Source organism: Danio rerio, chromosome 3 (assembly GCF_052040795.2).
Source record: "Danio rerio strain M-AB ecotype USA chromosome 3, GRCz13ab, whole genome shotgun sequence".
In the NCBI taxonomy this organism is placed as follows: Eukaryota; Metazoa; Chordata; class Actinopteri; order Cypriniformes; family Danionidae; genus Danio; species Danio rerio.
This window is the reverse complement of record NC_141023.1, coordinates 1,245,815-1,262,374: the sequence shown is the minus strand read 5'-3', so window position 1 is coordinate 1,262,374 and position 16,560 is coordinate 1,245,815. Positions and strand designations below refer to the sequence as shown.

Below are 16,560 nucleotides of genomic sequence, written 5' to 3'. Positions count from 1 at the left end.
AACTAGAAAAATGGGGAGAGAATCTAAATGAGAGATTTGGAAATAAGACTAGAAATTTCTGAAGTTGTAGGGAGTTGCTCTATCCTGCGTGTTTTAACACCTGTTATCAAACAAAACACAATGAGAGATTCATTTGCTGCTCTTCACTAAACTATAGTACCTTTAATCAATATCCAAATACGATCAAAAGTGAAGTAGATTTTATAGCTTTATTTAATTTCTGGATAGGCCATTGATGTTAATAGGCTAAACCTTTTATTTTATTGTCAATGTTTTCTAATGTTTGCTATGTAATCTATCATTTGAAGCTATTTGTTGTCCCATATTTTTTTACATCCCAACATTGACAGATTGCTAATCAATAAATATAGTGCTCTATAGTCGGATTAGTTTGGTTATAAAGACTGCCTTTTTCTACTTAAGCGCTGGGGAGAAGTGTTCCTCAGCTCAGTAGCGTTTGTCGTAGTTGGATTAATCTTTGCCTCATTTTTCTGCCTCCATTTCCATTACTGTTTATTATTTTGTGTATTTAATTTGAGATTTACTTCCGGGTGTGCCTAAAAGGGGGCAGTGCCTTATTTTATTTTGTATATCTTCTCACCTGTTCATGGTTGAGAGAGGAAGCTCAGGCAAGTTTATGTTGTTGATTTTCATCGTTGATTTGTGCATTAGGTAATCTAGTCCTCTAAACTCAGCTGCTTTCTGTTTGTTGTTCTAGGCCAGGTGTCACCAACCTTTTTGAAACTGAGAGCTATTTCTTGGGTACCAGTTTAATGTGGAGGGCTACCAGTTTGATATACACTTCTCAAATAACTAATTTGCTCAGTTTACTTTAAATTATGTTATTGCTAAAAGTTAATATTCATCTCAGTGAAGAAACTGATCATGTTAATGATTCTCACAAAAGTTGTTAACAATGATTTAACAAGGTAGGAAACAGAAATATCAGTTTGCAATGCTTGTATAAATCTCTGCAAGTATTCACATTTTAAAATGATCACTTCTACAATATTTTCACTAGCCTCTAACCATTTCTCACAGATCATGCACTGCAATGTACTGTACTATGTTTATCAATTAATTGTGTAACACAAATCAACTTTCAGATTTTACTGAAATTATCACCAACTCTACAGCATTTTAACATAGCCGACACTCTTCTAACCATCGTAGTTGCCTCGAGTTGGACATCGGAGAGAGAAGAGATTATATGCATTCTAGTCTTTAAGCACAGTTTTAATTTCCTGTCGGAAAATCACTTGTTTTTTCAAGCAAAACATATGTAGCTCTAAATGAGGCTTTGGTTGCTTTTTGGGAGTTTTCATCGGTCTCATGAAAAAAGACCGCCTTTTCCACTTGTAATGCGCTGCCCCGGGGGTAGATAGCATGGTAATGTTAGCTTGCATGACATGTTTTGAAATGTCTCTCAACATTGTGCTGCTTTGTCGTCGCCAAATGAAATAAAAACAAACTGTTCCTCTTGTTCACTGTGAAAACTATATGCATTTTTTCTTTTTTTGTCGTATTTCCAAATCATCTCCTCCCCTGCTAAACTGCACCCGCAACCATTGCTGTGGAGACCAGCTAGCTCTAATATGAAATATTTTTTTATGTCTTTTTCAAATTTACACCAATGAAAGAGTAATGTAAAAAGAATAGCTACAAAAATACTAGATGCAACTTACTGGTAAGTGGTGCTATGGTAAACTATTTTTAGAACAGGCCCTCGGGCAACTCATGTAATCCTCGCGGGCACCATGTTGGTGACCCCTGTTCTAGGCTATACTCACTCAGTTTGACATCTAGATAGATAGATAGACAGACAGACAGACAGACAGATGGATAGATAGATGAATGGAGAGATAGACAGATGGACAGATAGATAGACAGAGGGACAAACAGACAGATGATGGATGGACAGATGAAAAGATAAAAGACAGACGGATGGATGAATGAATGGATGGACGGACGGATAGATAGATAACATACTAATGTTGCACCTACGAAGGCTTTATAAACACAAGCATATTGACAAAACAAAGTGCAACAGTCCAACAACCACAGGCTATAATGTATATAGTCATTTGATACTTAGGCTACTTTAACATTAACCTCAGCTAAAGAGACTAGTGGACACAATGTTTTCAGCACAAGTCTGTTCTTAGTGTAATTTTGTAGACCACCACTCAGAGGTCATCCTCAATGTTCAGCTAGGGCCTCTATTTATTTAGTAATCTGTTGATGCTATTGCTGTGTAGTTAATCTAATGTAAACAGACTAATAATATGTTGATCGATTCTCCAACAGCACACACACACACACACACACACACACACACACACACACACACACACACACACACATGCACACACAAACGCACACACACACGCACACACAAACGCACACACACACACACTTTGTTCTTATTTTAAAATAATTTAGGTGACTTGATCAAAAAAGAAAAAAAAAAGAAAACAAAATAATAAAGCAGGATAATTTGGTTCTCCAAAACTCATCCAGGAGGTGTTGTTATGGCAACCATGAAGATCAGGTTTATTCCATATGAAGAGGATTAGATTGGGTTAAATGAAGTGAAGGGGATGCCGTCTGTATCAGCGCCTGATGTTTTTGTACAAGAGTATTGTGATGATGCCATAATGAAATTATAATAATGACGATTTAACATTGAACATTTACATAATCTTGCTTGCATTGACAAGTGATTTTTAATCGAATGACACCAGCAGCCAATTACTGCCCTGCTCTTCACAATAAACATGAGCAGACACTGTAATCCCAGATTAATTCATCCAAACAGTTCAATATGATTAGCAAAATAGTTTGAAGAACCAAATTAGCCAGAGAACAACTATCCAGGATCTGCCAAGTCATCCTAGAATGTTTAAAGCAGACGTGAAGAACAGACCTCAGGATGTAATGTCTACTTAATAATAAAACACATTAGAATGTATTGGTATCCCTTTTGATCTGAAATGGACATGTCAAAATAAAGTTTAGAGGCAGCAGTAAAAATTGAGACACGAAAGCAGGGTCACCAATCTCGGTCCTGGAGGGCCGGTGTCCCTGCAGGGTTTAGCTCCAACCTGCCTCAACACACCTGCCTGGATGTTTTAAGTAGTAAGAGCTTGATTAGCAGTTCAGGTGTGTTTGATTAGGGTTGGAGCTAAAATCTGCTGGACACCGGCCCTCCAGGAACAAGTTTGGTGACCCCTGTACTAAAGTAACCAGCTACCATTCCTACAGGTGGCTGATCTTAAGTATGTTCAAGTGTATGTTCTATTTGCAGTATTGTAGATGAAAAAGTGAATTAAGTGAATTAAGAAGGTTAGTTTGATAATGACGGGTACCACAGATCCCTCTCTGATAATCATCCTCTGACTCTGGATCAGCTTTAATCTGGTATAACGGTGACAGTGATCCTGATAGATTTTTCATAGAGTCTGAAACACACACACACACACACACACACACACACACACACACACACACACACACACACACACACACACACACACACACACACAGTCAATGTAATTCATTACTGGCATAAGAGTCAACTGATGATCTGTTTAATACATAATAATCACCTTTTTATCAACCTTCAGTTTCAATCGCAGTAAGGATGTCAAAATAATTTGTTTCTTCGGTGCACCGCGATGCAGACGTGGACAATTCGGTACTCGTTAAGTAATGATCATAACCGATTAGGTTAGGTGGTGTTCGGGGGTGAGGTTGAGAACAGGATACAGCAGGTTTTGGGGGGCTGCTTCGATCCGAGTACTATACCAATGTTGGCAACCCATGGGTGTTTAGTTTACAGACTGTACCAAAGAGGGGGGTGGGTGAAATCGTTTTTTTTTTTTTTTCAGAAGGAAAAACGGGATGTTTGCGGGAAATTCGTCTGAAGTACGGCATACTCCCATGAAAAACGGAAGTGTTGGCAGGTGTGCTTACCAGTTTAATATTGATTTGATCTGCTGTAGTTAGAAATCAAACTGTTATATCTTCTAAGGCTGCTTTCACACCTACACTTTTATTTCGGAACGTGTCTCGTTTGCCCAGTTAGCGCGGTTCGTTTGGCATATGTGAACAGGGCAATCGCGCTCTGTTCCGCGCCAAAGTAATCGCTCCGAGATCGCTTGTGTAGCGTCCTCCCCGATTGATGGTCAAGATTTAACTGATGGTTTTATTGATTTATTGAATCAAACACCAACGTAAGAGCTAAACAGAATACAACAAAAAATACATTAATACAATAGTGCATGAATTAGCTTAAATGCAAACTTAGCTGCTTAATATTATATTCTAAATGCTTCCACACAAGGCTAAAACACACAATATATACAGTATTATTTTATTTTATTTTTTTATTTATTTATTTTTTTTATACAGTATTATGAAAACACTAACCTTGTGCCTCTTCGGAGAGTGCTAAAGCATACAATATTGAACCTTTTCTCATGTAATGAGACTTTCCGTCTTTAGAAAAGTAGCGATCTCCATCCGCTCTTTGGCGCACTTTTGCGTGAACCTTTTACCGGAACTACTAACGCAGGGAGGTAAGTTTCATAATAAAAGTCCGTCAGTATGAAGCATACAATTTCAAAACAAAATCCACTGTAATACATTCGAGCACCATTCAAACCTATTACGTTCCCCTACAAAATAAATTTAAAAAAATAGGTCATTTACAGCTTGAATGAGGTGGTCTCGGCTCGATTGAAACGAACCCTGGAGCGGTTCGATTACAGTGAGAAAGCGATCCGATCCGAGTTATATCACAGTGTTTATGGATATGTAATAGGCATACGGCTATATGAAGAGAGAATTATGATTAGGGCGGGAAGTTTCGCGAGTCTCCGGATGCCCGCAAACCAGTGATGATCTCCCGGAAATCTTGCGTCTCCCTCCCGGTCCTCAAATAGGCATCGTCGCGCACCCTTCTCACCCCTCCCCACCTCAGACACGTTGCGCTCGCACCCTGTCAATCACCACCAAACCACCACCTCTCCTGACAGCTGAGCGGGACTCTGCAAAATAAACCCTGACACTCTGACCAATGTGAAGAGAGTTTACTCACATGTGACTTGTTTTTGCTCTTTTAGTCCGATTAGAAACTTTGCAGTGTGAAAGCGAACCGCTCCAAGAGCAAAGAACAACACAGTAACAATTTTAATCTCTGTTTCAGAACAACTGAATCCATTCACAGGTGTGAAAGCAGCCTAAACGTAAGGGCTTATTATGCGGTTCTGTCGCCATCTTTTGGATAGAAAACATCAACTGTCGCAGACGAGCTCTCAGAAATTGTATATGTTTTAAAATAGGCACTATTCTTGTAAATAAACCGCATAGGTATCTCGAAATAAAAAAGCCTCAAAAGTATATTTTGTTGTCAGTAATACTTGTCAAACTGTAGTGTCTGCTTGTTGCTGGCTGTATATGGGCGGAGTAATACACAAAGTGTAAAGAGGCTGTACGGATGCTGATATTACTTAAATATATCAGCCAATCAGATTCGAGATCCAAACAGAACTGTTGTATAAATATAAATATATTTATAAATTTTTCTTGTGCTGTGAAGTAAAATATAATTGTGCATGGAAAGCATCGTCAATGCACCGTGATTAAATCGAATCGACAGCATGATTATCGTAACCAAACTGTGAGACCAGTAAAGGTTGAAAACTCACATTTACATCAAGAGTAAAACAATTACACCAAAAAAGGCCCAATAAAAGTGAATGCTTGTACCTTTTTAGAGGAACGGAGGAATCTCATCAGTTTAGCGAACTTTTCTGCTTCTGAAAACTGAACATGAAAACAGTTTTAAATATTCTTTGCAATCCTAAATTACACCAAATTCCATATTGTCCTGATAAACACATCATCAAACTGCACTCAGTAAAGGCAGTGGCTTTAATTTTCTGAAGTGATGCGAGTGCTCATAGTGGTCTGTGAGGTGGAGACAGATCTGCCTGAAACATTGCAGCACACAAGACCAGACGAGAAAGAGAAAACTGATCTGATCACTCACCAATGATCTGTTTCTTCAGAAACACTTGAAGCACTAAAGCAACAACTACCAGCGTAAGCACAGCTCCAGCCACTCCACACATCACGCCTATGACAGCGTCTGACAGGCAGTCTTCGCATTTTCCATCTGTTCAAATGCAAAAACATTAAAATATAACTTCAAATAATGATATCGCAGTGTTCGTTTGCTGGAACATCTCAAGAATGATCAGTGGAGACAGAGTGGACCTGAGCTCAATGTAGAGCTTCGCACCAAAGCCTGTGAATACTTCTGTGATTTTTCAGCTTTTTTATTCGTAATAAATCTGCAACAATTTTAAAAACCTTTTTGTTGTCATTATAGGGGATTGTGAGTAGAATGTTGAGGAAATCAATCAATTTAAACCATTTTGGAATAAGACGGTAACACAAATGTGGAAAAAGTGAAGCGCTATCAATACTGTCCGCATGCACTGTTTATCTTTAATTACAGCCATAAATTGGTAATGGTTGTAAAATGATGTTGGTTTGCATATTGTGCTTTAAATACTAACACAATTTTCAAGGCTTTCCAGAAGAATGTGGTAATTACTAGTGCTGAATGCAGCACTGTTGGCCAACCCCCTTTAATAAGAAATGCAAGCATTTTTTATACGTAACTATGAAAACGTTGATAGATTTGTGATGTTAGTAACTGTGAAAACATTCAGTTACTCCCTGAAAAAATGACCATTTCTGTTTAAGCGTAGTTTAATTACCCCATGTGACAGTAATTGGCTCTTTCAAGGTCCTGTGGGTCACGTAACAATCATATTTGGCTTTTTCATCCTGCTTGATCTTCACACTCTTCCTCAGCTGGAAGGTTTGATCATGGTTTGGTCGAACTCCTGTAGATTCAGTCTCATCTTCAGGCAAAGATGTGCCATATTTCCTTATGACCAACATCACGTCTTTGGGGTAGAAGCCAGTGGCCAGACAGGTGAGTTTCAGCTTGGTTTCACCACTGATGGACTTCACTGCAAACACTTGAACATCTGGAGGAGCTGAAACACAGACACGTCACATCATTAGTCTTATTCATTTGATGCAGATGAGAAATTAAAAAGTATTGTTTAACTAATGCATGCTTTCAAATTATGTACAAAATGCATTTCTGCAGATTTTAAGTACAACCCCAAATGAGAAAAAGTTGGGACAGTATGGAAAATGCAAATAAAAAAAAGTAGTGATTTCCACATCTACTTTGACTTGTATTTCATTGCAGACAATAGGAACATATTTCATGTTTTGTCTGGTCAACAAGCCTAAAAACAAAAAACATACAGTCCCCTGGATGAATTCTGATATTTTAAAAATAAAAAAGCGGGATCTTGCTCCAAAAACTGCAAATCGATCAAAGCATCATGATAGACAACATTTCGCTATGTTACGAAACAAGGTGGTAAAGTGTATGAGAAAAGCAAAGGTGGCTTTGTTCGTAAGAATAATTGAAGCAGCAATAAATAATTCCAAATTAATACAGAACCAGTTGAACTATTTTTGTTGAAGTTGAAGTTTATTTATAAACTTTATTATTTATTTATATATATGTCGACAGGATCACGTGCTTGTGATTTCTTACAGCCGGTCCCGCATTATTCAATCTATGATTGATCAATCAGATGACTCCTAAGCCACTATAAACACCCTCAGTTCCATATCACAGCCATCTTCGTTTTGAAGAATCCCCCCTTCCACCCCTACTCCTCCTCCTTTCCTAGATGGGTGGCCCAGTGGTTAGCACTGTTGCCTCATAGCAAGAACGTCACTGGTTCTAGTCCTTACCAAGCCAGCCGACATTTCTGTGCGGAGTTTGCACATTCTCCCTGTGCTCACGTGGGTTTCCCCCGGGTTCCCCGGTTTCCTCCCACTGTCCAAAAACATGCAGCTGAAGTTAATTGACTAATCCAAATCAGCACCATAGACATGCAATGTAAGTAGCTATCTCCTAAGAGCAATCACTGTCTGTTCATTAGCTACTACAGTAGGGGAGTTCTCCAGATCTACCTGAGTTCAAACTCCCCTCTCGCCCTGCAAATGGGAGGGAGCCCCGGGCTCGAGGATCTCATGAACTCAAGGCTTTCTCCTGGGACATGAATCACTTGAATTGATGGTACATGGAGAACTGATAAATAAGCCAGCTGATATAGCTGAAGTATTTAATAATTATTTTGTGGACTCGGTAGCCTCAATCACACAGCGTTTCTCCCTCAACTACTCAGAAGTTCACAAGCTTTAACATCTCTTAAATTAGGGGAGTCAAAATTAATTGTTTCTTCGCACCGCGAAGCAGACGCAGACAATTCGGTATCGGTTCAGTAATAATCATAACCGGTTATTACTGACGTCATTTACCTCATATGCGCTCTGTCGCGAGGGAGGCGATCGCAAGTATTACTATACACAAGTATTATTATACACTCTAACTACTTAAAACTCATAAACTGTGCACAATTTCAGTGTGTGTGTTTGCTGGATCAAATCGCAACCGTTTTTGCTGAGGGTGTGACCAATTAAAGAGGTGTAAGAGAACTACACAAGGATTAGAAATTGAGCTGGATATTTATATTTGTTTATATTATTTGCTAAATGCTCGTTTTGTTTAAAGGTACAGTTTATATATATGACTGTTGGTATTAAATAACAAAATTGTATTGCAAATAGTATATAAATATAAATATATTCATACATTTTAATACAAGAACTGCTGCTGTGAAGAAAATATAAAACTGTGTATGGAAAGCACGTCAATGCACCGTGATGCACCGAAATATCGAATTGAACCGAATCGATGGCATGATAATCGTAACCGAACCGAACCATGAGACTAGTGTAGGTTCACAGCTCTATCTTAAATCATCTAGAGCAGAGGTGTCCAAACTCGGTCCTGGAGGGCCGGTGTCCTGAAGATTTTAGCTCCAACTTGCCTCAACACACCTGCAAGGATGTTTCTAGAAAGCCTAGAAAGACCTTGATTAGCTAGGCCAGGTGTGTCTGATTGGGGTTGGAACTTAACTTATGCTGTTTCTCAATATGCACTCTTCAGCAGTCTTGCGTCCGCGTGCAACCTCATCATCAGCAGCCTAAATTCAGTTCCAATACTCCAGACCGCAAGAACAGAGGACGCGTGAAACTTTCTGAATGTGATCTTAATATCAAGGATGCACCGATGCAGACTTGAGCACCGAACTCGCACTAGAAGTCCCAGAAGTCATTGTGCCTGGAGGTGGGAAGTGCAGCATTTTATTTAGATTTATTATTAAATTTCAGAGATATCACTTATTTACCTCAGGAGATTCCCTAAAACATCACCATGAACATCTTAATAAAGGAATAAACACATTAAGGGTGTTTGTTTGCTGAAATTCGTATTAAAATCTGTTTTATTTTTATTGTGCAGAGTATATTTATAATGTTTTTATGCAAAGTATTTATTTTGAAAAGGGGAAACAATAAATGGTTGTATGAGTGCTGTAATGATTAAATAATTTAACATTTAAAACACGTGAAGGTCATGTGACCATCAGGAAGAACGCAGCATCTCATTTCTCAAAGGACGCATTCTCTGCCCTCGCGGTCTCCTGAGTTCGTTCTTCAGAGGACACCTGGCGAGACCGCTCTCCACAGGAACGCAAGTCTGCTCTCTGCGTTCTTGGAATTGAGAAACAGACTTTGCAGGACACCGGCCTTCCAGGATCGAGTTTGTTCATGTCTGATCTAAAGCAAAGTATATATCTCGGATGGATGTAATCATTTTAAAAAAGCTTAGTGCGTCTTTAGTTTAACCTGTCACTAAAATGATCAATCTGTCCATTTCCCAGGGGATGTTTCCTAGGGCTTGGAAATTGTCATTGTGCCTATACTTAAAAGTGGTGATCCACACTCTACTAGTAATTACAGACCTATCAGTAGATAGTCTCAAAGATTGCAGAGAAACTGACAGCCACACAAATTACTTAAATAATATAGCTCTTTTGCTTTAGATCCATTGCATTTCGGCTTCAGGGCAAACTCTACTCAAGCGAGATGGCAAATTTCTACGTCACCAAAAAAGTCTTTAATAGATAATGGGGGGGTCATTGGGGCTGTGCTTCTTGACTGCAGGAAGCCCTTTGATACTGTAAATCATAGAAATCTCATGTCCAAATTAGCAGGTTTTAACTTCACCCCACACAATTTAAAATGAATAGAATCGCACCTGTCTGGTCGCACACAGTGTGTTAATATAGAGAATTACAAACCTGCCCCTCTATAGGTACAGTATATCCCCAGGTGTTCCACAAGGAAATATAGGTCACAGACTCAAACACAAGCACGTTTACTCACAGCCATTTCTGAGCTCTGCATCTGCATACTCTCTGAATGTGTTGAGCCAGTCCACACACTCTTTCTCCAGGTAGCCTTTGGTGTATTGGTTCAGGATGGGCACACTGTCCCATTTTTTCTTGGTTGGCAGCGCTTCTTTCACTGGGGCGACCCACTGAGACTCTGCCTCATCAAAAGACAGGAAGTTTTCTCCATCATAGCCATACTCGCTAACGCCTTTGGAAAACTTCACTTCACTTCCTTGTTCCTCAACCTCACAGCCAGTCCTCCACTGAAGAACGTGAAGATCTGAAATGGAGAGAAGACAGATATCTTTGCTACGCGACGGTAATAATGATCATAAAGCTGCTTGTATGTGTTTGAGTGTTGCTCACCTGATTTATTGTGTCTCATGCGGTCCATCAGTATGTGGACGTTCACATTAAACCACTGCTCTTTGCTCTTTCTCGACTGAGTGCCTTTCTCCCAGTAATCCTCCTGCATGTTCTCCTTCATCCACTGCTGTTTGGGAATCTTTCTCTGCTCTCTGCTGTTATAAGAGTCAATCTGTCTGTCATCTAACAGACCCATAGCAGAGAACTCATAGATGCCCGGCAGATCCACAGGTCTGGACAAACCCGTGTAGATGTAATACAGAGAGTGCTTCTCTGAAGATGAAGAGCAACAAAAAAAATGTAAATCAACTAAAATAATATATACAAATGTGGTACATTTGTTATGATAATATGAGCTCTTGTGATAGCTGACGAATTTAGACCAGTTTTCTGAGAGAAGACCTACACAAGCGATCCTATATTGGGGGTAAAGTTGGTTTTATATTCACACATTCTCCTTAATAATATAGCCTAATTTCAGAAAATACTATTTGCAGATTCTAAATAGGGAAATGATATTAGATATTAGTAGCCAACGACGGTCATAAAATGGTGCTTATGTTGTTTTAAAGTCATTCATACATGCGATTTCAGACTCAATATTGAAAGTAGGCAAGTAAACAGCATATGGACCGTTAAAAGGAACAAATGTGCGAATATAAGTCCTCCTCCAATCCTATCAGGAGCAAACAAAATCGACGTAATACACTTGTTTTGTCAGTTTTTTTAAATTATTTAGTAAGGTTAAGATGTTTGGATGAAATCACTTCAGATTGCTGAAGCAAAATCCTGTCCTGCTTAATCTTTCATTAAATTGGCCAAATGAGCGGATCTCCAAATGTAAAGAAAGATTTATATTTGACCGCTAATAGATTAAACGCTACCGTTGGTCGTTTTGGATCAGAACGCGCGATGCGTCTCTAAAATGGCAGCTCAATAAAAGCTGCTTTCACTTTCGCTCTTTAAAAACGCTTAACATTATTTACCTGCTTGAAATGAAGCTAAAGTCCCATAAAGAAGAAAAACCCAAAGCACATTGCAATCCATAATCATCACAGAATGATAATTTCGCTGAAGACGCGTGGTGTTTCTTTCTCTCTCCCAAATCACGCCGCATACACACACACAAAAAACAACGGTTGATGCTAGAAGGGGATACGGTAAAGTCTAGATAGGATACGCGGCTGGGCGGAAGTGCGATATGTACATCACGAAGAAAGATGGAGTCTGCCCCGTTAGATCTCCTCATAAAGTTCTCTTATGGAATAATTATCTCATTACCTCTAGAAACAAATCTTTATTTTTACATAAATGGTATCAAAGAAACATATATTTTGTTACAGATTTGTTCTATGATAATGGAAACATACCATCTTATGAAGATTTTATGAGGATACATAACTTTCCAATTCCTTTTAAAGAATTTCACCAAGTGATTAAGGCTATTCCAGCTGGCTTAATACAACTAATTAATAATCCCCTTTCTTATGGAGGCGTTAAAAAGATACTCCCAGAATTAAAAATTGACGGTGTTGACATACTTTCTCCATCATATAATAATAAAAAAAGTAGACAAGTCTTTCAATCTAAACACAAAATATCCCCTAGAGGGAAATATTATTGGAATGAAAAAATTATTAATATTAATTGGAAAGCTACCTGGTTAATACCCTTTAAATTTTGCCTTTTAAATAAGGTTAATGAAGTGCACTTTAAATGTATCCTTGCAAAGCAACTCTATCTAAATTCATGGATATTGATAATACTTGCACATTTTGTAATATACATGAGGAAGACTTATCTGATCTTTTCTATAACTGTGATGCCTCTCGTAAATTTTGGAATGATGTTAGTGACGTGTTATTTGGGCAAAGAAATGTTAATTACAGGCTATCTTTAAAAGATGCGATTTGCACTTTTTCACACACAAAAAGAACATTCGAGTATGTTGTTAACTTCTACATTTTACAAGGTAAATATTTTATACATAAACAGAAATTTGCGGAATGCGTACCAAAATGTAATATTTTTTTATTAGAAATGGAAAATCTGAAAAAGTCTCTAATGCAAATTAAAAACAAAAAGAATGATTTAATGTTAGTTTTCATGAAGGAATTTTTTTCTAGTTCTGATCCCCCGCTGTAGTCGATGAGTGTATCCTAAGTTATTATTTTAGTTTATATGTATAGAAGTATTTTGGAATATTTGTATTTTTTTATCTTATTTATTAAATTTTTTTTCTTTTGCAACTTTTTATAATTTTTTTTTTCTCCTGTTATATATTACTTCATCATTTTTGGATCTTGTAACTATAGTAATGTTTATGGATATAATATATATCTGAATTATTGTATTTTTACTTTATGTAATGTTTCAAAACTATAAAAAAAAAAATTAAACAAAGTCTGCCCCGTTAGTGGAAAAAGACAGTTCACTTTAAACAGAGGACATGCTACAAAAAACATCAAAAACTTGAACAAAGTGCTTTCAAGCAGAATAAATGCTGTATGAAAGCTGTTAAAAAATAGCCTATATAAACACATGAGATAAAGAGAGAGATGATATGCAGCTAGTGGCCTATTTGTCAAGTCTGCTTGTTTGGACATTGACAAGAACCACAAATCTTCAGATCAAAACTGATCCAGAGTTCTATTAGTCTGTTCTTCTTTCTAGCCTGGACATGTTGGTGGGGGAAAATAGGTGGAAGAAAAAAAAAACAGTGATAGGAAAACATATTAAAAAAAGTTTTTGCCTTCCCTCGCAAAGGTGTTTTTCCTGAAACACTTCCTGTACACTTCATACATGTAAACCCTTCTGTTTTATTTTTCTCTTTCTATCCTGCTATCATTAAGTATTTCCTCATATTTCTGATATGTTTTAAATCTTGAAAGCACGCTGAAATATTAAAATGTATTCACTTTGTTTCCATTAAAGCTGTGCATCAATCATCGCCCTTCTTCATATGCAACCTCTGAACCTGCGAATGCATGTATGAGCGCTGACAGACGGACGCGCTCAATATGATCAACTGATCCCAGTTCAGCTTCTGTTCACCCCATTAAGTGACACTTCTGTTATCAAACAAGTGAAGAGCAGCAAATGAATCTCTCGTCTTGTTTGTTAGCAGAGGAGTCACTGTAAGAATGCACAGATCTATAATGAAAGCATTCCATTACTTTAGCAGGCCTAACTGTTTGTGCTCATTCATTCATTCATTCATTCATTCATTCATTTTCTTTTCGGCTTAGTCCCTTTATTAATCTGGGGTCGCCACAGCAGAATGAACCGCCAACTTATCCAGCACTTTTTTACGCAGCGGATGCCCTTCAAGCTGCAACCCATCTCTGGGAAACACACACTCATACACTACGGACAATTTAGCCTACCCAATTCACCTGTACCGGAGCACCTGGAGAAAACCCACGCGAACGCAGGGAGAACATGCAAACTCCACACAGAAACGCCAACTGAGCCGAGGTTTGAACCAGCAATGTTTGTGCTCATTTGAGAGAAAATTAGTTGTGTTTAAAATAAAATACGCAGAACAGACATATTTACATGTTATTAAGTGTATCTGTCTGTTTAAACACTCACCCGAATCCCAAACTTTCCTGCACTTTTGCTTTTCTTTAAATGGCGGTTACAGAAGCTGACCTGGGATCAGTTGCTGCAACCCAATCTCACGGCAATTCATAACTTTTTGATTTAGTGGCTAATTCGTATGAATTCTTACGATGCCTGGTTTATACTTCTGCGTCAAGTGAACGGTGTAACCCACGGCGCATGCAACGCGCGTGGCTGTGCATTTATACTTGTGCGCGCTGTCTCTGTTGGTCTGCATTAACACTTCTGAAACGCTAGTGGGCAGTGAGGTGTAAATGTTCCTCTGTGTCGAGTTTCTTCACTGCTGTTTTGCTTTTCCTGAACACTTCCGGGATGTACAAGTGACTCAAACTCGCTCATGATGAGGCAGGAACTGGCGGACGTGCAACAACTTTAACTATGAGGTAAACACAAAACAAAACTTTCCATCCGGAGCTCCTTCACGGGACTCCACACTTGTTAACAATCGCTACATCAGGCTCGCGCCATTCGCACGGCTCTCGATCCCGCCCAGACTCGTCAACGCTACCAAGCCGACCAATCACAGAGCTTGCGCTACGCGTCGTTGCGATGTGTAGTTACATCTTTTGAGAGGTGCACGTCAGTGACGCTGACAGCCACGGCGAAGGGCTATGCGTCAATTTAGTACAATTTGTTCATCACCCAATGAAAGTTGGGCTTAGGGATGGGGTTAGGTGACACGCCTCCTTTTAAAAATCATACATTTTTGTACAACTGAACTCATACGACTGAATTAGCCACAAAACTGACAATAAAACTTATGTTTCCTCATGAGATCAGGCTGGTTTATCAAACAGAGCACATCTGTTTCCCAGGAGTCTCCCGCTTTTGCAGACCCATCTCCCGTTTTGTTCTGCATCCCGGAAAACTTCTGTAATTTCACCCCCTTACCCCCAGTCTTCAGCTCTTTTTTTTTAGCAACATCCCCAGATAGAACAGACCAGGAACACCAAACACGCCACCCCACTCTTCATAATTCCCAACACGCCACTCATCTCCGCACTTTAACATTCAGATGTTGCATGTAGGAAGGGTGATGATCGACACAGCTTTAGTTGAAAGTGAATGCAGACATGTTTATATATTAATTTTAACCAGCTTTCAAGATTAAAAATTGATCAGAAATATGGAAAAATACTTAATGATAGGATGATAGAGGGACAGAATAGTAAAATACGGTAGAATCCCAGAAAAAAAAAATGGAGCATGTATAAAGTGAACAGGAAGAAAGCGCAAAACATCTTTGAGAGGAAACGCAAAAACTTTAAAAAAGAAAAAAATGTTTTTCTGTCATTCTGTTTTTTTTCTTCCACCTATATTTTCCCCCACTATCACATCCCTTCCAGTTCTCTGTAGAAACGCGCGCACACACACACACACAGTCAACTGATGCTCAGTTTAATATATAATAATCACCTTCAGTTCAATAGCGGTGTCTCCACCTGTTGGAGAAACAGTGAAATGAATCTGAGAGTATCATAAATGATTTACATGAGGGATACAGCAGTTACACATACCAGTCGTCATTAAACAGCACTGTTGTACAAGACTGAAAGCAAATAGCCGACCGGATGTACTTTATCCCACTTATGACAAACGTAAAACACAGACACAAACCATTGATCTGAGCTGTAATACTTTATTAAATCTTTACTTACACACTAAGACGACTCAAGACACCCGCTAAATGGAGCATGAGTTATAGACAGACAAGCATACTGTAAATATGTACCATAGTATATGGATGTGAATGTATTACTGTGCTTTATTCAGCGGTTGTTATCAGGAAATAACATTGAAATGTTTCAATCAGAATCCAGGATGATTAGATTAGCTTAGAAAACATTCGTCATTTTTTGGTATGCTTTATTTGTAAAGCACAATGGTATTGAAGGAGTTTCCCCATAGAGGGATTAATGGAGAACAAGCACCACACCACAGTCTGACACAGCTACACATTACAAACAATGATCATAACAAACATCAACCACAGAATACCGCTTCTGCATGAGGAACAAGCTGTGGTCTCTTTATACCACAGATTAACCAAAAGTGAACAGTTATTCCCTGATATTGAGCTTTCCACAATGTCATCAGCCCGCTCATGTAACTTTAGCTCCTTTAAATGAACATTTACTCACTATCATTTACATTAATGATGACG

The 16,560-nt window shown here is 38.5% G+C and overlaps 1 protein-coding gene across 2 annotated transcripts; it reads right to left on the bottom strand.

The window, feature by feature from the left end:
- Positions 1-217: 217 nt before the first annotated feature.
- Positions 218-11,919, bottom strand: LOC147845359 (H-2 class I histocompatibility antigen, Q10 alpha chain-like). Of its 2 annotated transcripts, XR_015480259.1 has the most exons (8): positions 11,759-11,919; positions 10,773-11,045; positions 10,399-10,686; positions 6,792-7,076; positions 6,056-6,181; positions 5,773-5,829; positions 3,238-3,461; positions 218-3,084 (listed from the first exon to the last, which is right to left on the bottom strand). XR_015480259.1 is itself a non-coding variant. In XM_087243791.1 (7 exons), the coding sequence occupies exons 1-6, from the start codon at positions 11,823-11,825 to the stop codon at positions 5,804-5,806; spliced, it is 1,065 nt and encodes a 354-aa protein (XP_087099917.1). In that variant the 5' UTR covers positions 11,826-11,919; the 3' UTR covers positions 218-3,461; positions 5,773-5,803. The 2 variants fall into 2 exon arrangements, 1 of the variants encoding a protein (XP_087099917.1); XM_087243791.1 differs by having other exon boundaries at positions 218-3,461.
- Between the last annotated feature and the right edge of the window lie 4,641 nt (positions 11,920-16,560).